Below are 25,599 nucleotides of genomic sequence, written 5' to 3' on the forward strand. Positions count from 1 at the left end.
GAGTTTATTTAAGATTGGTATTCTTTCTTTCTTAAATATTTGGTAGAATACATCTGAGCCTGGGGTTCCTTTGTAGGCAGTTTCAATTACTGATTTAATTTCTTTAATAACTATAATACTCGTCTGATTTTCCATTTCTCTTTTTATCAGTTTCTGAAAGTTTTTTTTGTTAATTTGAATATTTTATCTCATTTTTCAAATTTATTGGCATACAGTTGTTCAGAATATCTTTTTATGAGGTTTTAATGTCCATTTTAATGTATTGTGATGTCTCTTTTCCATTCCAGATACTAGTTGTTTGTGTTGCCTCTATTTATTTCATGAATAGTCTTGTCCAGGGATTTATCAATATTTTCTTTGAAGAAAAGAACCAATTTTTAGCTTTTTTGGTCATCTCTATCATACTTTTTTTTCACTATCAGTAATTTCTTATCTTTATTTTTTCCTTCTGCTTTCTTTGGGTTTCATTTGCTGTTTTCTTTCTAACTTCTTATAACACCTAAATCTTTCACTTTTAGACTTTTTTTTCTCTGATGTATTCATTAATAAATCTCCCTCTAAACATGACTTTTAGCTGTATCCTGCAAGTTCTAATTTGTATGATTTTCATTATCATTCAGTTCAGCATATTTTCTCCAAGCTCTCATTTCTTCTTTGACTGATGAGTCATTTAGAAGTTTATTTTTTTATTTTTAGGGGAGTTTTTCTAGTTTTCTTTGTCACTGATTCCTAGCTTAATTCCACTGTGGTCAAAGAACATACTCTGATTTAAATTCTAAAAATATGTTATATATTAGCCAGCTCATGCTTAATTACTTTTTATAAATGTTAAATATGTACTTAAAAAGAATGTGCATTCTATAGTTGTTTGGTACAGCATCCTATGTATATTAAAGTTTGCTAATTTGAATGTGTTATATATACTTAATGATTACTTTGTTTTTATTCATTACTAATAGAGCTGTGTTAAAATCTCCCACTTTGATTATAGATTTGTTTATTTCTTCTTGTAGTTCTTACAACTTTTCATTACATATATTGAGGATATATTTTCATGTGTTCCATCTTTCTGGTTATTTGAAACTTTTATCATTATGCTGTTCTTATTACTTTCATATTAATATAGCTACATGAAAAAAATACAGCTGCATGAGTTCTATTTTGGTTAGAATTTGCACTGTATATCTTTCTCTGTTTTTTCTATGTTAAACCTTTCTGTATCCCTATATCGTAGTAGTTTCTTTGGTCTTCTTACTTCGGGTTTATTTTGTTCTTTTTCTTGTTTGAAGTAACAATTTAGATTGTCGATTTGAAATCTTTCCTCATTTTCAATGTAAGGATGTAGCACTATACACTATAATCTTCCCTCTCAGAACTACTTTAGCTGCATTCCATACATTTTGATATGTTGTATTTTCATTTTCATTCTGTCCAGTGTATTTTAAAAAAAATTTCCTCTGAGTCTTCATCTTTGACTCATGGATTATTTAGAAATATGTTACTTAATTTCCTGTTGTCTGTTACTTTTTGTTTGATTCCAGTTTGGGACCAGTTGGGAAACATTCTGTATTATTTCAATTCTTTTAAATTTCTTGAGGTTTGTTTTATTGTCTGTCTTGGTGAATGTTCCATGAGTGCTTGAAAAAAGTATATATTTTGTGGCTTGTTGGGTGGAGTATTCTACACATGCAAATTAGATCATGCCGGTTGCTGGTGGTATTTAATTCCTCTATATTTTTTGTAACTTTCTATCTAGTAGTCTTACCAGATGTTATAGTGCTGAAATTGCCAACCATAGTTGTGGATTTGTCTGTTTCTCCTTTCAGCTTTGTCAGTCTTTGCTTCATGTATTTTGAAGTGGTGTTGTTTGATGTATACATATTTAGGATTGCTACATCTTCTTGATGAATTGATCTTTTTATCATTGTGTAATAACCTCCCTTGTTCCTAGTATCTTTTTTGCTCTTAAGTCTACTTTATCTGATGTGAACATAACCACTCTGCTTCTTTTTGGTTTGTTTAATGTTTACATACTCTTAGATTCAGCTTCACTATGTGTATGTGAAGTGAATTTCTTGTATTAGTGTACAGTTGACTTTTATGTCATGATTTTTATCTACTCTGCCAAGATTCCACTCATTTAATTTGTGTATTTATTAGACCATGTACATATAAAATAATTATTGATATGTAGAACTTGAATCAGCCATTTTGATACTTGTATTCTGTTTGTTTCCTTTGTTTCTCCTTCATTTATCTTTTCTTGGTTTCTTGTGGGTTACTTAAACATTTTTTTAAGATTCCATCTTGTTTTATTTATGCTGTTTTAGAGTATATTGTCTTGTATAGTTTTCTTAGTCGTTACTTTAGATATCACAATTACATACATACCACAGTCTATTGATAATGGTGTCTTATCACTTTAAGTGAATTATTGTTGCCCTACTTCCATTTGTGTCCCTTCACCCTCCCCACTTTTAAAATATTATTGTCCCTAGTATTTCCTCTACCTGTACTAAGTACCACACAGGCATTACAAATTTTGCTTCAGCCGTCAAATACGATTTAAGAAGCTTATGCGGAGAAGGTTAATCTGTTATATTTATCCTTAATATTAGTCATTCTCTGTTCCTTCCATTTTGATGTTCCATTTCTTCTGTTATGTTCTTTCTGTTTAGAGAGCTTCCTCTAGTCATTCTTTAAGGGCTGGTCTGCTAGCAACAAAGTCTTGTAGTTTTCCTTTGATAACATCTTTATTTTTCCTTGATTTAGGAAGGAAAGTTCTGCTGGACACAGAATTTGAGGTTGACAGTTCTATTCTTTTAGCACTTTATCACTTCCTCTGGCACCATGGTTTTAGAAAAGAGACTATTGTTCCCCTTTAGGTAATGTGTCATTTCTCTGAGGTTTTTGGGATTTTTGTCTTTAATTTTTAGCAGTTTCATTATGACGTGGTTTGGTGTGGGTTACTTTGGGTTTATTCTGTTTGAAGTTTGCACATCTTCTTAAACTTGTAGATTTATGTTGTTTATTAAATTTGAGAATTTTTACTCATTATCTCTTAGAATACTTTTAAGTCTACATTCTCTTTCTGAACTCTGATGATATGAATCTTAGATCTTCTGTTATAGTCCCACAGGTTCCTCAAGCTCTGTTCATTTTTTTTTTCAGTTTTCTTTTTATTGTTCCTATTGAGTAAATTCTCTTGATTTGTTCTCAAATCCAATCATTTTATCTTTGGTTATCGTTATTATTGTGCCCTTCCACTTATTTGCTTGGGTTTTCTATTTTTTCAGTTTTCAAGAGAATTTGTAATTACTTTTTGTAGCAGCTCTATGATGGCTGCTCTAAAATTTCTGTCAGATAATTTCAACATCTGAATCATCTCTGTGTTGTTGTCTGTTGGTAGTCTTTTCTCACTTAAGTTGTGATTTTCCTGGTCTTTGGTATGACCAGTGATTTTCAGTTGTGCCCTGGATATTTTGAATATTCTGTTAGGAGATTCATGACCTTTTAAAAACCTCAGTAGCAGGCAGCCAATTTAGGTTTAGCCTGTAGGTTCTGTTGTTCCTCCCAGGCTCAGCTGGCACCCTCTCTGTGGGGAGACCAGGCCCAGTGCTGCCAGCCACTGGGAGGTGTGGGAAATCAGAACTTTCCTTGCATGCCTCGCCACCCTGGGTCTATTCCTGGTGGCTTCAGGGCTGTCTCGCACTTAGTGTGGCATGTGTGGGAGATAAAAATGGGAGAATTGTTTTATCACATTATAGGTATGATGCTGAAAGACGTATTAAGATGTCAACTGCTGTTTCTTCTCTTCATAATGAGAATAGACTTATCTTCAATTTTGATCCAAATCCTGGTGCTGTGTCTAGGACCATATAGATTTATCTATTAAACAGTCTTTATCTGATTTGATAGTTGGCCCATATAACTCTGTATTCCTCTCCTTTGTCGTATCATTGGCTATGCAATTTTATCTTTGAAAAAAGTCAATTTTAAGTATGTGCCACACATGAATATATTATTCTCCTTGGAAGAAATACTTAAATTCCGGTTAAGACTAGATTTTCCTTTGACCACTACCTTTAATTCCACTCCCCTCCGTGTAAGTAAACACACTTGTAAGTTGGGTGTGTATCCTTGTAGACATGTCTATAGACATTACATATAAAAATTATACCAGTAGAAATTTTATGGTATTACTTTGCATGTGTGTTTTAAACTTTTTTCTAATAAAATCTATCCTATTGTTATAATGTATCTTATTATTTAATTAAAATGTATCATATATTTTTCTACTTTTTTTCTCACTCAACAGTATTTCTTATATACCTTTCCACTTTAGCACACATATATCTTTTTTCTTTTAAACTGTAGCATAGACTTCTGTGAAATGGATAATAACCATTTACCATTGCTTTTGCTATTATAAACAGTGGCATAATGAATATATATTTGAATGCTGCTTTAAGCAGATAGGGCTGATCCCAAGAAATAGAATTGCTGGGTCACAGGGACATGAATGTTTTAAATTTTAAAAGATGATGCCAGTTTGTCCTCCCAGATAGCTGTACCAGTTTGTATTCCCACCAGTTGTACATGCAAGTATCTGTTTCTTATCACCTTCACCAACCCTGGATATTAGTAAAGTTAAAAATTTTTTTTGTCAATCTGGATAAAGACATGCTATCTCATTTTTTAATGTTTCCCGGTTACTGGTGAGATAGAGTATCTTTTCCTATGTTTTTGTTCTTTGGTTGTTGTTGGGGAATATTATACGTTTTACTTACACTGATATATTGTGCTGTATCAGTTAAGATATGGGAAGTGTCAGAATGTTGACATCACCTTACTTGTCTTATTTTGATATTTTTTGTGCTTTCTGAATTTTTAACTATTTGCTAATAAGGATCCCAGCAGCTAAAAAGTTCCTTGTTTACTCTTCATTATATTTATATAATGAGCTTTCCATTTTTTGAGATAGTTGCCAAGATTCTGGCGTGGCACTCCTAGCAGGCATGATTATTTTCCAGGATTCAATGTGTTGAACCAGCTGGATGGTTTGTTTGTCATCTTATGATGACCTTCATATGGACTGTGCAAAATAACATTCATTTCACTTTGTGAAAAGCATGGCTGCTAAAACAGGCATCCTTTAGGTAGACTTCAGAACATCAAAATGATTAGTAAAGTGAAACTTTTTTAAAGGTCTTGGATACTGTGGTCAAAATATCTGTGGCTGGATGATGATGGAGTGTTTTTGTTTTAAAGGAATACATTTCTTATCCACTAATTCCCTGGGTAAATCTGCAACCTCTAATCAAATTGTTCTGTAACTGCAAATGTGTTTAAAAGGGAGAAGAAAAAGAGGAAGTTAAATCTTAACTTAGTAATTTTCTTTCATCTTATAGTTTGGTAACATTTAGTTCCATAGTATTGACAATCATATCTGAGCAATTAATGTTTAGCCAGTGCCTTCTTTTTTTCTGTATAATGTAGCTCTAATCTCTTGCTTTGCATTGACATTATGAAAGAGAGAAAGAGTTAAAATTAGGAAATGAAAGCCCTGTTAGAAAATTCAGTAATTTTTATTATGCATGCATATTTGTTTTTTTCTATTTTAAAAATATTTGAATATTTTGTTCATCAGTGTGTCGAAACTTCACATAGCTTTGATTTTCCAGCTGGAAACAAGGCTGGGTCAACACAATTTACATGTGTAATTAAGACATAACATCTTAAGTTTTTTTTTTTTTCTTTTAACATCTTTATTGGCGTATAATTGCTGTACAATGTTGTGTTAGTTTCTGCTGTATAGCAAAGTGAATCAGCTATATGTGTACATATATCCCCATGTCCCCTCCCTTTTGCGTCTCCCTCCCACTCTCCCTATCCCACCCCTCTAGGTGGTCACAAAGCACCCAGCTGATCTCCCTGTGCGATGCAGCTGCTTCCCACTAGCTATCTGTTTTACATTTGGTAGTGTATATATGTCAGTGCTACTCTCTCATTTCGTCCCAGTTTTACCCTTCCCCCTCCCCGTGTCCTCAAGTGCATTCTCTGTGTCTGCGTCTTTATTCCTGTCCTGCCTTTAGACACTATAAAACTCTTAGAGGAAAACATAGGCAGAACATTCTGTGACATAAATCACAGCAAGATCCTTTTTGACCCACCTCTTAGAGAAATGGAAATAAAAATAAAAATAAACAAATGGGACCTAATGAAACTTAAAAGCTTTTGCATAGCAAAGGAAACCATAAACAAGACGAAAAGATAACCCTCAGAATGGGAGAAAATATTTGCAAACAAGCAACTGACAAAGGATTAATCTCCAAAATATAGAAGCAGCTCATGCAGCTCAATATCAAAAAAACAAACAACCCAATCCAAAAATGAGCAGAAGACCTAAATAGACATTTCTCCAAAGAAGATATACAGATTGCCAACGAACACATGAAAGGATGCTCAACATCACTAATCATTAGAGAAATGCAAATCAAAACTACAGTGAGGTATCACCTCACACCGGTCAGAATGGCCATCATCAAAAAATATACAAAAAATAAATGCTGAAAAAAAAAAAAAAAGTGCTGGAGAGGGTGTGGAGAAAAGGGAACCCTCTTGCACTGTTGGTGGATGTAAATTGATACAGCACTATGGAGAACAGTATGGAGGTTCCTTAAAAAACTAAAAACAGAACTACCATGTAACCCAGCAATCCCACTACTGGGCATATACCCTGAGAAAACCATAATTCAAAAAAAGTCAGGTACCACAGTGTTCATTGCAGCACTATTTGCAATAGCCAGGACATGGAAGCAACCTTTACTTAAGGTTTTAAATAGGTACTTTTTTATAAATACTGTGTAAGTATAAATGCCACTAATGAATTTCCTCATGTTCTTTTTGGATATTAGTTACGTGTTTTATGCAGAACCCTTCGTCAACTTCCTTCAGCTTCTAAATCTTCATTATATTTCAGTACTATATTTTTAAGTCAGTTTGTGGGGCATTATAGCTGAAGAGAAAACAGAAGCTGATTTGACATTATAAAGCAAATGATACTGATTTTAGAAAGATATGAAAATATGTTTAAAAGAATATACATTTTTTCCAGTTCATCCAGAGCAGCTTCCTCCGAGGCCATGGATTACATTAAAAGAACGAGACCAAATTCTGCCATCAGGTAAATAGTTTTTCTTATTCTTCCTTGACTTTTCTCAGATATACTTGAAATGCCATTTGGACTTTGTGATAAAATTGGCAGGCCTTCATTTTACCTCCCCTAAGTAGATGCGTTTAAAAATACTGATCAATAGACTTAAAAGTCTACTCTAAGGCTTATGTACAGGAATCTCATACCTTTCACAATGATGCAGCTCTTGGTTTTAAAATTATTTCTTGTAATAGAGCTTTCCAAATGGCATCTTCACATAGGGTTTGGTGATTTAAGAAAAATGAGTAGTAATGAATTTTCTTCTGAAGAATTTTGAACTACTTAGATACTTTATCTTTCTTGAGTGGGTAGGCTGATAACGCTTGTAGAAGGATAATTTAGACTGAGTCAAATTTACTATATTGGAAACAAAATATGATACCAGGCCAAGGGTATAGAAATGATATAGAGTGAAGATTTGAGCAGTTTAATTATATGATTTAGCATTTCTAGAACTGCAGTAATGTAGGAAATATAAACCTTTATCTTTTGGTGCAGACCAATGATGATTTGACATTTATAGGGCTTCTTACTGCTTATTAGACATTTTATGATTGGGAATTCTGCTTAAAATAAGTTGTTATGAATTAATATTCCTCTTAATCACAAGTGATAGTTTTCATGATACCTAATTTTGTTTTAAAAATGAAAATTTTACTGTTTTAATATGAAGGTAAACCAATCACTGAATACCGATACTTAATTTTTAAAGGGTAAACCACAGAATTTATTATGTACTTTTACAACAATATAAAGCCCGTCTTATTTTTTTTTTTTAGTTTAAGGTAAGAAGTGGAAGGATTCAGAAAAAATCATTTGCTTAGGTATCAGGCGATGTGGGAAGTGTAACGTGTTCATGGTTCTATTTATATTTTAATAACACTGAGAAATATTATCATATCAGTACATTTCTGTATCTTCTAGAGGTAATAATTTTAAAACCACCACACTCTGGAGCCATAGTATCAGCCTGTTCTAAGAGGTACTGTATCAGTGTTATCAAGAATAACACTTCTGTTATCAGGATTCACCTTGATGGTCTGAGTAAAACGAACACCTCAGTTTTTCTACAAAGCCTTAAGTTAGGCAGATTTATTTTATGTTTAGCCTTCCTTAATGTGTAATTAATTGTTCCCTTTCTGGTATTAAAATGATATTAAAAACACCATTTTCTAGTTCTTCAAAGTGATCCCTTTCTGAGCACGAGTTAACATAATCTTGAAGAAGATCTTTCCTAATATCACATACCTTCATTTCCATTAAGAAGAGGAACAACAGAAACAAGTTTTTATTAGTTGTTAAAGTCTCAAGTAATGTGTTCTTGGGTTTTCCTTATTGAAAAACCACTATGGATTTTTCTTGGGATGTCTGACTTCCATGAGTAGAATCAGTGCTACAAAAAAAAAAAGATATTAAAAATGCCTTTTACTTCTGATGCATAGGGAGATGTGTATAATAACTAACAATGGTTATGGGTGATTTATAGCCACAAAACTATAATGGTAATTAAACTATGTAAGAATTAATCCCAGATAGTGAAAAGAGGTACCAGTATACAAAATGGCCACCAGTCAGATTTCCAGGGGACTGCTGAACTAAGTTTCTCTTAATACCTTTCCCATCATCTGACTTTGAATCAACTTCAGTCAAGTGTTACTTCATTCTTGGATTCCTCACCTTTTATTAAGTACTTGATTCTCAACTGTGTCTGCCCATTATAATCACCTGGGATGCTTTTTAAAAATATTAATACCCAAATCCTAATATACTAACTTAATTAGTCTGGAGTAGGGCGCTGAGTATCAGCATTTTTTTTTAAAAAGTTCTACAAACTGATTCTAATGGACAGCCAGGATAGAGAATTAATGATAAAAATCAGGGCTTTTCAAACTGGTGTGCATGTGCATATGAATCACCTGGGGATTTTGTTAAAATTGCAGGTTCCAATTCATTAAGTCTTGTGAGCCAGAAATTCTTCAGTACTGAGTTCCTAGGTGATAACTGATGCTGCTGGTACTTAGAGCACATTTTTGAGTAGCAGGGATACAAGCTGCGTTTTCCTATTAGTTTGCTTGTAGTCCTTTTATAGGCATTTTAAAATGAGAATTTAGTTTTAGAAATGAACATTTGATTTGGTAAAAAAGGATTCTCTTATGACTGAACTTTGTTAGTCCATATTCTTCTGGCTCAGAGCAGTGAGAGCAGTAAGAGGCCCAAAAAAGTATTAAGTATGGATATTTTGTTAATACAAGTTAATGAAATTAGAGCCTTTTAACGAGAAAGAAATTAAAATTTACTTTTATTCCATTTATAGAGAAAAGTTTTGCTCAGTAAATTATGTGCAAAAAATAGTATTCTGATTTAAAAGTTGAATTTTTATTTATTAAAATATTCTAAAAAATCACAAGTATGAAGTATTAGTCTAATTCTGGTAAAAGAACTTTGGTGTGATGGATTCCAGTGAAGTTTTGTAGGTACAGTTTAACGGAATCTTGCCCAAGGCATTTCACGATGAAGATATTTGGGGTATGTTTGTGTGGCACGTGTGCTTGTGTAGGTGTATATGTGATATTGCTTTAGAAAACATTGCCTAATTTTCTCCCTTTTGTCTGTTGTTTTTTTCTCCCACTTCTTAGCATCATTCACGGTTATGTGTTACAATGTGTTATGTGATAAATACGCCACCCGGCAGCTATATGGCTATTGCCCATCCTGGGCATTAAACTGGGAATACAGGAAAAAGGGAATTATGGAAGAAATTGTTAACTGTGACGCAGATATCATTAGTCTTCAGGTAACACTATAGAAATTAAATTGTCTTTAACTTAAAGGTGAACCTAAAAATTATAGAAGACCTTACTTTTGGGAGAGTTCCTGTGTTCGAAGGAAAACCCAAAGCAATTATTTTCTTTCCTCTTAAAAAAAAAAAGGACAATTTTAATAAGCACTTCAGATATTTCTACAGTGAAACTGTTTTGCTAAGTGTAGCCACCAACTTATACTCATTTACTATTTTCTTACATGAAAGTAATCTCACCACACTATTCATGTTAATTCATTTTATGAACAAATCGTTGGTATTGCCGAAAGAGAAAACTGCAGAATATTGCATCTCTAAGGTTTATAAATTTAACTTATCATGGGTTCTGTAAAACAGAATTACTTGCCCACCGTTGTTCTTTAATGATAAACATTTGTTTTTTGATGTGGGCCATTTTTAAAGTCTTTATTGAATTTGTTACAATGTTGCTTCTGTTTTGGTTTTTTTGGCCACGAGGCATGCGGGATCTTAGTTCCCTGAATAGGGATCCCACCCAGGGATTGCACCCGCACCCCCTGCATTGGAAGGTGAAGTTTTAACCACTGGACCACCAGGGAAGTCCCAGTGATAAGCATTTTAAACATTTAAAAATATTGTGCTATAAATCATGCATTTTTGCCTTATTTTAAAAGCAACCTCAGAAATCTAGATACTTTATAATGAATTTAACGGACAAAGTACCTTTCCATTGAAATATTTGTCTTATTGCTTCTTTTCAGCACTCAGCTAATGAATGGCCAAAAAGGTTTATGTGTAGTTTTTAGTACTTTTTCCTTAGCAACTTTCAAAGCATATTAAATGCTTAAAGGTATTTAAAAATTTTAAGTGTTATAATGTCATACCTCCTTTTCAGCATAGCTTAAGAAAGCTATTACTTTTTATAATAATTTTTTTGTACTAGAACAGCTTATTTATATTTGTGTTATTATCCATGGTTCATTTGACTTCCTAGGAAATAACAAGAAGTCTTCAGAAATTAAATTTTGTTTTAAACACTGACAACTGACACAAAATTGGGGGGAGGAGGAGGCAAATAAGCATAGGCTTGTTGTAGTTACTTAATTGTCCTCCTTTTGATTCAGAAGTAAAGTGTAGTATGAAGTATAAAAGCATCATATGGGGCTTCCCTAGTGGCGCAGTGGTTGAGAATCTGCCTGCCAATGCAGGGGACATGGGTTCGAGCCCTGGTCTGGGAAGATCCCACATGCCGTGGAGCCTGTGCTCCGCAACAAGAGAGGCCGCGATAATGAGAGGCCTGCGCACCGCGATGAAGAGTGGCCCCCACTTGCCACAACTAGAGAAAGCCCTCGCACAGAAACAAAGACCCAACTCAGCCATAAATAAATAAATAAATAAATAAATAAATAAATAAATAAAGATAGAAAATGGACCACAAAGCCCAAAATATTAAAAAAAAGCATCATAATTTTAAAAATATGTTCTTATTATAGTAAGAACATATTTAAAGTAATATTATATTATAAAGTGTTCATTCTAGAGAAGTTGGAAATTTTGAAAAAATATAAAGAATAATGGAGGAAAACACCTAATCCCATATCCCAAATATAGTTGCTGGGTTAAAACTTCTGAAGTATTTCTTGTACACTCTTAAAAAAATTCACTTGCCTATTTATTTACAGATATGTACAGATATGTTTTCAAAATAGAGATCACACCATTGATGTATTTTGTTTCTTGTTTATTGCACTTAATACACTTTCCATGTTACTAAAATTCCTCAAAGCCAATTATATGAATATATATTAATTGATTTAGCATTTTCCCTACTGTTGGACATTCAGGCTGTTTATATTTTCACTGTTACAAAATCATGTTGTTATGAGCATTAGCATACATAAATCATTATCTTCACACTTGATTATTTCATTTGGAAAGATTTGTTAAAAATATGTTATGGGTCTAACTTAATAATTACTACTTCAACACAGACCATTGGATTATTGGTATTCAGGTACCTAAAAATTCCTTAAGTAGAATTTTTTGTTGGTAGATCTTAAGCTTCTCACTCTTGAGTATCATTTCTTTCCACCACAGTTGAGAAATTTGAAATAATTTTTAAAATTACCTCTTTATAATATAAAATTTGCTATTTCATACCACCTAATCTATAATATGACCAACTTTCATTGTTCATTTACCAGTTGAGGAAGTGAAGTGTAGTGGAATGAATTCTAAATTGGGAGTCAAGAGACTTGGGACCAATTACCTGTGTGAGCATGAGAAAATCACGTTACTTACTGGTTCTCTTAGGTTTTAAAAAGCTGCCATTGTCAAATGGTGGCTGCCAGCAATAAGGTAAGGTACTTAGATAATATTTTTTAAGTGAAGTATTTTAACTTGGTCACACCTTACTCACAATGCTGCACGTTTTTATATCTTAGTTTTCCTCTGTCATGTCAATGATAATGTTTCTTTCGTCTCAGGAAGTGGAAACAGAGCAATACTTCACTCTCTTTCTGCCAGCATTGAAGGAGCGTGGATATGATGGATTTTTTTCTCCAAAGTCACGTGCCAAAATCATGTCTGAGCAGGAGAGAAAGCATGTGGATGGTTGTGCAATATTCTTCAAAACAGAAAAGTGAGTTAAGGAAATGAAGCATAATAGTGTACTTATTTCTTTAATTACCACACATTTGAAATTGTCTTTGGTTTGACCCTGAAATAGACAGGTAATATAAAAGTTTAAAACTGCTGGTAATGTTTTATTTCTTAGGCAATGTTTTTATTGATACAGGCCTATTTATTACCAGCATGGCATGTTATTTTAAGTAAGTGAATTAAGTGAATTTGAAAGCTATTTGAGCCCCTTCTTCTCACTTATTTGTACCTACTTTCATATCTTTTCTGTGACTTTTTAATAGAGATTTTTCATTTGTTTAATAATTAGTACACAGCCTGAAGTATTTGAGGTCAGGAATGCTAAATCTTCTAGTGGGTGGTGATTGTTTTTTTTTTTTTTACAAATTTTAGGATAACAATAGCTATTACTTTCATAGTGTTTTACATGTCAGCCGTTTTTATTTATACTGATTCGTATTGGAAATAAGAATGTTTACTGTATTATTCTTTATGCTTTTTTGCCAAATTACATTAAAAAATATTAAAGGGTATATACTTGAATGATACTGTATTTCTATATATATTTTCATGAAGTAAAATATTAGTTTTTGTGTAAAAAAGAAAGTAGATTTTTTTTTGCTAGTTGACCTTTTCAGAATCATTCATTTATGAACTTTGTCATCTTTTAAATTAACATTCTATATGTTTATTTAGTCATTCATTCACTAAATGTTTACTGAGCATTTGCTTTGTGACAAGTGCTGTGCTAGTCACAATAGACTCAAAGGACATATAGTTTCTATCCCACTCAGAGCTCTAGTAGGAAAATCACAATCTAATATGGTATATATGAGATGGAGATATGCAAGGATAGATAAGGGAGGACACGCACAGAGCTCATGGAGCTAGGGAGTTAAAGGATTGACTGAGGACAGGACAGTGGAAAGCGGTCATGACCTGAAATGGAAAACAGAAAAATGACCTTTGTTTTTTCAGGGCTGTAATATAGTTGATGAAAATACAGTCAAAGATAAAAAGATGATGACTGCTTATTAAAAATACATGAACAATCTGTAGAGACCTCTGTGCTTTAGTATTCTTGAGTTTAAATGGAAAAGAGTATCTGTTCAGAGTTAGCGACAAGAATTAAAGGGAGATAACGAATGGATAGGTACTTCGTAAATCATTAGTGTCCTGGAAATATTTTTATTATTGTCATATTTCTCTGTTTCTGTAATCCTTTGCAATATTAGTATTTCTCTCTACTGGGTTTATGATGTTGTGTGCTTGGATTTAGGAACTGCATTTCCTACTTGAGGTGCAGAGCTGTAACCACACTTAGAAGACTATTCTCTCCCTTTTTTTTTTTTTTTTTTGGTTTGGAATTGTGAAGAGTTTATTATGTGACTCTTTCATTCTTTTATGTATCTATTTATTTATATTTATTTTCATTGAAGTATAGTTGATTTACAATAAAGTGAGTCAGCTATACATACATTCTTTTTTATATTCTTTTTCATTATGTTTATCATCGGATATTGATATGTTCTCTGTGCTGTACCGTAGGACCTTGTTTATCCATTCTATATATATAACCGTTTGCATCTACTAACTCTAAACTCCAAATCAATCTCTCCGCCACTGCCCTCCCCCTTCCATTCCCCTGGGCAACCACAAGTCTGTTCTCTATGTCTGTAAGTCTGTTTCTGTTCTTAGATAGGTTCATTTGTGTCATATTTTAGATTCCACATATAAGTGATATCATAAGGTATTTGTCTTTCTCTTTTTGACTTACTTCACTTAGTATGATAATCTTTAAGTCCATCCATGTTGCTGCAAATGGCATTATTTCATAGAAGGCTATCTCTTGAACGCTGGCTGAGTGACTAGATGGTTAGAGGCAGATTCCTTTGGTTATCATCCTGAGGAAAAGAGAGAAGTGTATTTTTGCCTCATAAAGGCTGCCAGTTTTACAGTGGAAAATTTGAAGGAACCTCCAATAGAAGACTGAAATGTATGGATTCTCATAGAGATTGTATCCCGTAGTTAATAACTTAGGTTTGATACATTAGATAGGGAATCATCTATTAAATGCCTGTGACTATTTTCCTATATTTTCCTGTTTGGTGCCTATTATAACAAATCATTTCAATGTTTTTATTGATACAGGCCTATTTATTACCAACCTGGCATGTTATTTTAAGTAAATGAATTAAGTGAATTTGAAAGCTATTTGAGCCCCTTCTTTTCACTTATTTGTACCTACTTTCATATCTTTTCTGTGACTTTTTAATAGAGATTTTCATTGTTTAATAATTAGTACACAGCCCTGAAGTATTTGAGATCAGGATATGCTAAATTCTTCTAGTGGGTTAGTGATTTTTTTTTTTTTTACAAATTTTAGAATAACAATAGCTATTACTTTCATAGTGTTTACATGTCGGCCGTTTTCTTTTATTTATACTGATTATCTTATTTAATTTTTAAAGCAATCCTCAGAGGTAGGAATAGAGCTGTTTCCTCATTTTTATAGATGAGGAAACCAAGACATAGAGATTATCTGACTTCACAGTCAATGCTTTTAACCACTGTACTAAACTGTGTCTTTAGATTTCTTTTTTTTTTTTAATATTTATTACTTTTTTTAATTGAAGTATAGTTGATTTACAATGTTGTGTTAGTTTCAGGTGTGCAGCAAAGTGATCCCGTTTTACATATATATTTTTTTTTCCAGATTCTTATATAGGTTATTACAAAATATTGAGTATAGCTCCCTGTGCTATATAGTATGTCCTTGTTGTTTATCTTTAGACTTATTGTTTCAGCTTCCAATATCACTTGTACCTCTTAAAAGGTTACCTCATTTGGGAAATACTGCCTTGAATTTGATATTTGTTACCAGTATTCACGCACAAATTTCCTTGAAACACCATAATTAAAAAAAGAATTACTGATAACATTGAGACGTGTAATATCAATCTGTTTTTCCATTTGCCATTGTTTCTTTCTGAAAGATGATAATACATAAAATTTTTTTCATTCCCTTCACAGTTTTGAGAGGAAAGTCTAAACTGCCTTGATAATTTACTAGAGGTAATTAAGATTTTGAACTATTAATTGTCTAGGAAACTTTAAACAACCAAATATTTGAAAATTGATACTTGAATTATTAAAAATGCTGTAAATTAGTTAAGAGATAAATACATAGGAAATACTTAGATGCATCATTTGCATTTCTTTCCTTCTTCGACTTTTTGCCTAATAGTACATGGATCCAGAACAGATGAAGACCTTGAGTGTGATATGTTGTTAAATTCCACCTGTTTTGAACAGTGCCAAATAACTTGCTGATGGTCATGTTATCTATCCAATGCCAAACTATTTGGAATTTAACACAAAGTATACTATGCTGCATTTCTTCTACTCCTTCTTCAGATTGGAGAAATGATGCAGTGCAAAGAAAAGACTGTTTTGAAGCCGGGTGATTCTCCTGCTTTATGTAGCTGTATAATCTTGAATGAGTCACTTACCCTTTCTGGCCTTATTTTCTCATTTGTACATATTTGTGTATTACCTTGTAAGAGAATTTATATGATTTACAAAACTAACAGTTAAAAGATGGCTGTAGAAGAGTGCTTCAATTCTCTGTACTCATTCTCAGGGTCTTAATCTTCTAAAACCAGAGTATCAGATAATTTCTCATCTTCATTGATGACATTTTTTTCCCTTCATGGAAAACAGTGGTACAGAATGGGTAACAATAAATGGAAACTATAATAATCACTATTTTTAGCAAAATATTAGAATAAAAATCTCTTATCCATCATGATGGAAGGATAGTATATTGCTTAGTAATGGCTGGACACAGACCATTATTCAGAGAATTAGAATACATTATATTTTATATTGTGTACATTATACTTTATATTGTATTCATTCTAGTTTAATCTTTGGGGATTCAGAAGGCACTTCAAGATTTGGTAGCACCTTTTGGTTATTATGAACATCTTTTTTTGGGTAATTAGATACCAGAAAATAGAAATTTTGGTTGATAAGATGCCAGAAATCACCTTTATCTGTCCTTTATCTTAATAGGTGTTTTCTTCAGTCCAAAATATTTTATAAAACAGACATATACATATAGGCCTGTATTTTATGTGTGTGTGTAAGAAGAGACTGTTATTATAGATAAGTTTTTTAGAGTCAGAAAGTTTCTCTTTCCCATGTTTTGTCCTATAGACTAAACAGTTAGTAGAAATGGAGTCTTGGAGCCCGATACACAAATTGAAGAAATCCAAAATGTTGAAAAATGGAGCTGAAACCAGATCTAGATACTAGACTTACTTGCTTTTCCTGAGGTTAGCAATTCTGATCTGATCATGCTTTGTTTCAAATCAGTGAGAAAGGGAAAGATGAAAACAGCAGTTTTAGAACAGTGTGACCATTACACTGTGAAGAGGCAGTCTCTTCCAATAGGACTGGGAACTAGGTTGTCATGGTGCTTAGTCCTTACTGTATTGCCTCTGCTGTCTGTCTCAGAGGTACCAGGTAAGGCCAAGTCCTTGTTTTTCCTTCTGTATTACGACAGGTGGTTTTGTGGTTGAGAAGAGGTCATTCAGAGGTTATAGTGTTGTCCCAAAATGACCTATTGTGATAATCCTGTCTTAATAGTTTCTCAGTTACTAATTTTGTCTGTCATAGGTGGTGGTTGTGTTTAGAATTTTAAAATCTGAGATTGTGGTTTCTGGTTTCCAGTGTTAGCTTTCCCATTAATTTAATCTGAAACATAAAATTATTGCTTTATGCCAGTTTCCTTTACCTTTCCAGTATGGATAATAATAACTGTTCTGCCTAACTTCAGAGGTTTCGTATGGGGCTAAAATGATCAAGAATGTGAAAGTGCTTTTAGTGGTTAAAAGTGTTGTACAAATATAGGTAGGATGGTGAATATCCACTTTTCTTCCCTATTTATCTCACTCTCTAAGCTTACCTTTTCTAGCAGATTGTTTTCTGGCACTCCCATGATTACTTGAAAGGACCTAAGAACACATTTTATAGCATCTTATACTGAATATACAATAAAAAACTTCTATTTGGTTTAGGTTTAAGAGTGAGTTTAATGTGATCAGAAAGGGTCATAGTTAACAGAAAGTAGAAGCAGAGTGAAGGTTATTTGGTTGTAGGTAGGAGAGGAGAAAGTAAGAAATAGTATTGTTCTAAAGTAGTATGGATAGAATATGGATAACTATTTCTTACTATTTTATAAATGTATTATAAATATAGTATAAAATAAACACAAACACAAGATAAGTTATAGGAGATTATAACTCCCTATACTGGTGCTGGAAATCTCATTTTGTAAAAGCAGAGTCCCTGAAAAGTTCTTATGGTTCAAGAAGTGTATCTATGCTCTTATTTAATTCTCACTGGAAAGAAGGAATTTTCTTTTCCTTAGTTCTCAACTATCTCTTTGGTTCTTCAACTACTGGTGAAGCTGAAATAATAAAATTGAGCATATAACCCTGACCCTTTTAGTATCTCTAAGCCCCAAGGAGGGAGGTGTAAGTTATAATGACATGTACTCTATTTAGGAAAACTGGTGTTATTTTTCTGAACTTTTTGAAACCAAAGACATTAAAAAGCAGATACCTCAAGAAGATTGGGAAGTTTCAAAAGTCAAAACTAAGGCAATACAATTATAAATTATACTAACAATGAGGAAGAAAGTTGGAGGGGTAGTTGGAGGCATCTAATGAACCGGGTAATTGTTCAGGATTAGTTTTAAAAGGAGTGTTTTTTGTTTTGGGGTTTTTTTTTTTTCTTTTTGATTAAAAAAGTCAATAACCAAGTATGTGTTAAAAAAAAAAGAGTTTATGAACCTATGTTCTTTGCCATGAAAATTAAGAAAAAGGGAAAATTGGGTGAAAGTGTTAAGGCAACGAGGAGGATATTTTAAATAACGTATGCACTGTAAAGGGGTATATGTTTGTGGATTGTGCCATCACTAATTGACGATCAAGAAAAAAACAGAGGTATGCAACTTCTATTTTGCTTTCATGGTCTCTGTTGAGGAGAATTATTTTCAAAGTGGAAAGACTAAGACCAGGTAAGGAGGAGATTGGTAAGCCAAGAGAGTCACTAAAGTGCCTTAACTAGTTAGGTTTCCATATCAATATAATTATATCCCATGTCCCCATAGTATTAAAATATCTTGCCAGAGTATGATTAGAGGAGTATTGGGTTGGCCACAAAGTTCGTTCGGGTTTTTTCCATAAGATGTTACAGAAAAACTCGAACGGACTGTGTGGCCAGCCCAATAGATGGCATGAATATTGGTGTATAGGAAAAGTCCTAATATATTGGGGACAAATAAACCACCTCATTTTCCAAAAAATTTGCGAGCCTCAGTTTTCCTCATGTAATGGTAATAGTAATACTGTCTGTTGCAATTTGAGTTCCTCCAAAGAAGACTCCAAGTTACTTTGGTGTTTAGGAGTTTATTAGGGATCAACAACTGTGGAAAGGAAGGGGAAAAAGCAGAAATGAGCATAGAGAGTAGAGCTGTGCTGCAGACCTGGACAGCCTCAGCTGACCCCACCCTGTAGCTTTAGAGCTGAAATGGCCTGTGAGAGTTAACCCAGGAGGGACCAAAATCCCCAGACCTTTATCTTTTGCTTTTGATCTGTAATTGGATATGTGCCACTCCCAGAAGTACTTGACCTTGGTGAGGCAGCTCTCTGCAACTGGAGCAATTCCTGAAGGATTGATGAGGAATCTGGGCAGCATCTCTTCATGTCCACCCCTTTGCAAAGTTTTAACAAATTTTAGGACTAATATGTATGAAGTACCTATCACAGGTCTTGATACAAAGTAGATCCTCAATAACGGACCCCTTATTTTTATTTTTATTATTATTTGTACTGTCCTATTGAGAATTTTGATTGTTTAAGAGAAGATATATATATACATATAAGATTTATAAAAACTGAAAAGCTGGCAGGGATATTTAATCTTTTGGAAAAACAGAATGTAGTTTCCAAGTACCCTTAATATCTGAATGGGTGAACTAATGCGCAGAAGCTCATGAAATGATACTCAACAGAAATAAAGTCTGCTACTCTTAGATTGTTAAACGGAAAGAAAGAGGAAGAGGTAAAATTATTTGAGAGCACAGAAGAATATTTACACTGAAAAAAGTTCATTACTAAACTAAATGTTAATTACTATAAGTAACGGCATTAGTTATAATAGCTCATATCAGAAGTAAATGTCCAACACAGAATAGTTCAATTATGGTGAATCTGTATAGTGGACTATAATGCAATCATAAAAATTGATTTTTGAAACATATAGTATTTTATAGGGAAATGTCCGTGGTAGAATGTTCATTAATATAGACCTAGAGTATTATTCTAATTGTATAAAAAATGTTTGTGTGCACGTGCATGGAGAAAAGTCTGGGGAAATATATTGACTTGTTGATGGGGGTGTTAGATTGCAAGTGACTTGAAGTTTTCTTTATGTTTTTAACTCATTTCCAAATCTCTATAATAAACATATGTAACTTAATAAAATCATTTTTTCACTTGTTTGTTTTTAAGCATCTATAAATGCAGAACTGAAGAGACCTGGTTTAAGAGCTAAAAGGACCAAAAAGTTTTAGATATATATTAGTACTTATTTGGCTTATAAATAATATGGCTGTTCCCAAGTGCAATTTCAGTCTTTATTAACAAAAATACAGTCCAAAATGAGGAAGGCAGTAGTTCATTTTTGCCCAGTTCTAGGTACTGCACCTTTGGGTGAACTTGAGTTTTTCAAATGAACAACTGTTTTACACCATATATCATATAAAGAATTGATGATTTCTTTTCTGGGGAAGACTTGGGGATGATGTTTAAAGTAGTGTCAAATGGAAAAGAAATTCTATATTCCTGGAAAGAAATGATATAGATCTAGTTTTGATGGAAGAAAGATACAGGGAAACAAATTTTAGTTAGGGAAGACAGTTCTAATAATTAGATATTCTCTAATAATTAGACAATTCTAGTAATTAGATATATTAGTTCTAATAGTTAGATATTAGATATGGGGGGGGAGAGAATATCTAATTATTAGAACCCCTACCAAATAATAACCTGACTTTGGTAGAAGAAAAATATTCCAATATTAAAAATATAACTATTAAGTAGGATTTTCAAACTTTCCTACAGAACCTTAGGTTCCTACAAATAAGCCTTAAGAGTTAATATTTACAAGATATTTCAAAAATTAAATACAAATAATTAAACTGTAATTTAAAAATAACATGTTCACTCAGATGTTTCAAATATCAAATTTCAACACTTTGGAAATTGATAACATGTTCCTGATGCGCTGCTTAGTTGACTTGTTGCAGACCTCTGAATTGAGTTTTTGCCTGCGTGCTTTTTCTGAGTTCAAAGTCAGTTATTTACCACTTGTATCTGTGTGTCTGTGTGAATCAGGATTTTTATTATTAATACTGTGTAACCAAAACAGAATAGAGAAATAAACTGGGTACTGAGACTGATAGGACTATAATTATCATCTATACCCTCTGATTTCAAATTTTTATAGTCAAAACAGATTCATCATTTTCAGTGATTGATTTATTTAAATGTAATACTGCTTTTATCTGTTTTATATATAAGAATCTCACCAGAAATTGTTTGAAAAAGGTATTCCACTGCTTAAAGACATTTTTAAAAGTCTGATAGGGAGGATGATCAATTGTATCTGTAGAACTTATTTTGAATCTGCCTACTTCTCTTTATTTCTCTTGCCTTAGTCTAAGCCACCATCATCTGTCATCCAGACAACCTCAGAAACTTTCTAATTGTTCTCATAATTCCTGAACTTTGGCTCCTGTAATTTATTCTCTACAATGCAGCTGCAATGATCTTAAAAAATATAAATCAAATAATAACATATCCTTGCTTAGAACCTATTCAGTCTTCTTCCTCTTAATCTCCAACACCATTTCCACCCTTCCATTCCTTTCTAACCTATAAACGTACAAAGTTGTTTGCTGACCCAGGACCTCTCTCTTCTTCCTCTATCTGGAATGCTCTTTTTTTTTTTTTTTAATTAATTAATTAATTAATTTATGGCTGTGTTGGGTCTTCGTTTCTGTGCGAGGGCTTTCTCTAGTTGTGGCAAGCGGAGGCCACTCTTCATCGCGGTGCACCGGCTTCTCACTATCGTGGCCTCTCTTGTTGCGGAGCACAGGCTCCAGACGCGCAGGCTCAGTAATTGTGGCTCACGGGCCCAGTCGCTCCGCGGCATGTGGGATCCTCCCAGACCAGGGCTCGAACCCATGTCCCCTGCATTGGCAGGCAGATTCTCAACCACTGCGCCACCAGGGAAGCCCTGGAATGCTCTTGATTCCATTCTTCACCTTGGTAGTTCCTCATCCTTCATGTTTCAGTTTAAATATCCCCTGTTTATAAGGTAGAGGGTGGAAACTTGCACTCCCTTTAATCACTCTGGCTTAGGAAGTAGGCACATGACCCGACCTTTATTCTTCTCAGCGCATCTTAGACATTCAGAATTGGAGCAAGGAGAGGAGTGTTATTTCATCTAGCAGTGCCCTGCAACACAGTAAGATGTTAGTCAGTATTTTTGAAGGAATGTGTGCAGGCTTCCTCTTTCAAAGCTAGGAGAACATGGGGGTGGGGACCTTTTATAAGAGAAAGATGTCTTTTCTCCACTTAAAACCTAGTGAAAGGTGAACATTATATTTAGTAGCTTTTTGGTTGTTATAAATACTTCACAAACTAATAAAACTAGGCTGACAGAGGTTAAATGGCTTGACCAAAGTCATACTGCTATTAAATGACAGTGCTAGACTCAATTCTATAAATCCTACAATGCTAGAATACCTGCTTTGGCACCAAGGAAAGGAAATATTAGTGCAGATGCAGAAGCTATAATCACAGGGAGAGCCATTCCTCATCTTATAGAATCTTCTCTTTGTTCACTTACATTCACCTAATTCCAGCTTTCTAGTAAAGCCAGATGAAAAATCGGCTTCGACTTAGCCGAGATAAGGGTGTATCCCTGCATTTTCTTGACAGATTTCTTGATGTGGTGAGAATAAAACTGCAAACAGGGTAGGTAGATTTTATTCTGTTCTTTCTTATTTTTTTTAACATCTTTATTGGAGTATAATTGCTTTACATTGTTGTGTTAGTTTCTGCTGTATAACAAAGTGAATCAGCTATACGTATACATATATCCCCATATCCCCTCCTTCTTGCTGTTCTTTCTTATTAATCTGCTGACTTAGTTAAGGTTGTGTTCACCTTTGAATACCAGAAAATCCCAGCAGTAGCTTAAAGAAGTAGGAGGAGAGTAATTTTCTCACACAAGAAGTCCAAAAATGGCAGTCCAGAACTGGTTCAGCTGCTTCTCCATTCAGAGTGGGCTTTTACCCTCCTGTTTCTCACCACAGGGGCAGAGATATAAAAGGGTAAAGGAATACACACATACACATACATGCACACACACCATCTTTGCTAGGTGGCACTTCCAAGAAAGTTTCTACAGTAATCAGACCTTTTTCCTCTCATTGGCCAGAACTATATCACAAGGCCCCTTGCACCTAGAAAGTGACTAGGGAGACAATGAGTAGCATCTATACCTTGTGCTCCCTTCATTTAATGGCTTTTAGCATGATAGTCCAAGTATCTAATATCATAATACTAATGCATTGTACCTTTTAGATTTACATTGGTGCAGAAGCATACAGTGGAATTTAACCAAGTGGCAATGGCTAATTCAGATGGATCCGAAGCTATGCTGAACAGAGTGATGACAAAAGATAATATTGGTGTCGCTGTGGTATTAGAGGTCCACAAAGAACTATTTGGAGCAGGTGAGTGCAGTTTAAAATATTCTTAGAAAAAATAAACACCATCTCAAGTGCAGCGAGTCTTGCTGATATTTATTGCATAGTTATTTTCTTGTCTTTTGAGAAAATTTGAGGGAGACAGGCTGGAAAACAGCACTAATTGTGTAAAGCGTCATCTATATCTTGGAATATTACTTGCCAGGTAATCTGTAAAAAGGAAAATCTTCATTATGCCATTAATTCCAGAAGGTTATTTGAAATAAGAATAGTTTTAAGCTGAATTTGGAAATTATGATGATTTGGTTCTCCTTTTAGCCATATTTTTAGCTTCTTGACTGTGAAATCTTTTGTCTTGAAGGTTAAGTACTTCGCACATTTTCTCTAATTTCTTTGTTATATCTCAGTCGTTGTCAGGGTAAGAGAGGCATCTTTTATCTACCTGGTACTTTTGTTTTCCACTTTAGATATTTATAGCTTCCTTCAAAGTAAGAAACTCATTATGTACTTTGCATATCCAGACCTTTTTTTCCCCTCTCTACTGCCTGCCTTTCAGCATTTCATTGTTTACTTAACTATATTTTAGGTAAGAGCAAGGAGAAGGTGTCAAGACAACATCAGGGCTTTTATTTAAAATTTTTTTTCTTTACTTACTACCTGTAGAAGAAAAGATTTTTGCCTTAAGTACTGATTGAATTATTCAGACCATGCATATCTGTCAAACCTCCTTTTCTCACTGTTCTTCAGTTTATCTATCATCAAAGACAATCAGTCTTTGATGTGAGATTTTAAATTCCTTCTTCTTTTTTAGCCTCTCCGTTTTTACTGACTTTTATGTCCTTTCCAGTCTCATTCTTCTCAAAAGTTTGGTACCATTTTTTCTGGTAATGTGAACATTGAATTTCTTTTAGAGTTTTACTCTCCTTTTAATTTGCAGAAGAGTAATTACTAATTATATAGTTAAAACTTTCACATTCTGAAATACCTCTCTCTTATACTCCTGGAAGAGTAATTTAATATTATAGAAGGTGCTTATGGCCTTTTTGAAGGGGCAAGTTTTTAATATTTAGTATAGTGAACATATAATCTACAGCCAAAAGTGATACTGTGAAACTCCTAGGAAAAGAAGAGAGCTTAGAGAATGATCAGATTGCTTTAAAAATGACCATTTCTGTCACATATGAAAGATAACTTCAGTTATTTTTTTACTCAACATTAAAGATAATTATAGCTTGGTAAGACGGAAACTTTACCAAAATAGTAGACTAAGAAAATCAGGTCTTTCTGCAGAGTTGATATTTTTAATAGAAAATGTTAAGAGATACTTATAGAAATTCTATAGAGAAGTTAATTTTGTATGTATCTAATATTCCAACAGTACAAAAGTACATAGAGTAAAACGTGAGAGTCCCTTCATCTTATTCATACCCTCTCGGAGTAACTTTTATTCATTCTTTACACATTACTAACATATATGTGTATAGTTTTATTTAAATGGCATTGTACTGTGCATATTGAGTTTTGAGCCTTAAGAACTTTAGGGACACTTTTTTTCTCTGTCAGTACATGTTAACTGAGTTGAATTGTCACAGTTTGCCCCTTCAGAGGTACGTATGGCCTCTTTGAAAGGGCAAGTTTTTTAATGTGTTATCCTCATCCACCATGTTAATATTTATTTTGACAGAATTATAAAACAGTATTTTAGGGGGAAAAATAACCTTAGAGATTTTATAGTTGAATACCTCATTGTCCAAATGAATGGCTAAGTGATTAGAAATAAAGGTTAGTAATTAGTAATAAAGCCAAGTGTGAAACCCATGTCCAGACTTTGAGAGCACACTACTCCCTAATTCTCAAGTTTTACATTACTTCTTTTGGGTGTGTGGTATGAATTTGTTTTGGTAGCAGATTCATAGCAAATTCTCTGCCTTACTTTATTTTGTATAGGTTAATATAATGTTACTGCCTTTTACCGCTGACCCTGTCACTGATGTGCTCAGGAAATGCAAGGTGAACAAGTACTGGGCAGTAGGAAGAACTTAAATTAAGGTTTAGGTGATTCAAATAACTGAAAACCTACCTCACTAGGTTACTGTGATATTTAAATGACAG

The 25,599-nt window shown here is 33.5% G+C and overlaps 1 protein-coding gene across 8 annotated transcripts in view; it reads left to right on the top strand.

The window, feature by feature from the left end:
• Positions 1-25,599, top strand: part of CNOT6L (CCR4-NOT transcription complex subunit 6 like) — a 110,488-nt gene that overhangs the window by 74,051 nt on the left and 10,838 nt on the right. For all 8 annotated transcript variants that reach the window (XM_036852511.1, XM_036852508.1, XM_036852505.1 and 5 more), the window contains 4 exons: positions 7,118-7,186; positions 9,853-10,010; positions 12,482-12,636; positions 23,363-23,514. In XM_036852511.1, the coding sequence (XP_036708406.1) occupies positions 7,118-7,186; positions 9,853-10,010; positions 12,482-12,636; positions 23,363-23,514 (534 nt within the window). The remainder of the gene's footprint in view (positions 1-7,117; positions 7,187-9,852; positions 10,011-12,481; positions 12,637-23,362; positions 23,515-25,599) is intronic.

This window comes from Balaenoptera musculus, chromosome 5 (assembly GCF_009873245.2).
Source record: "Balaenoptera musculus isolate JJ_BM4_2016_0621 chromosome 5, mBalMus1.pri.v3, whole genome shotgun sequence".
In the NCBI taxonomy this organism is placed as follows: domain Eukaryota; kingdom Metazoa; phylum Chordata; class Mammalia; order Artiodactyla; family Balaenopteridae; genus Balaenoptera; species Balaenoptera musculus.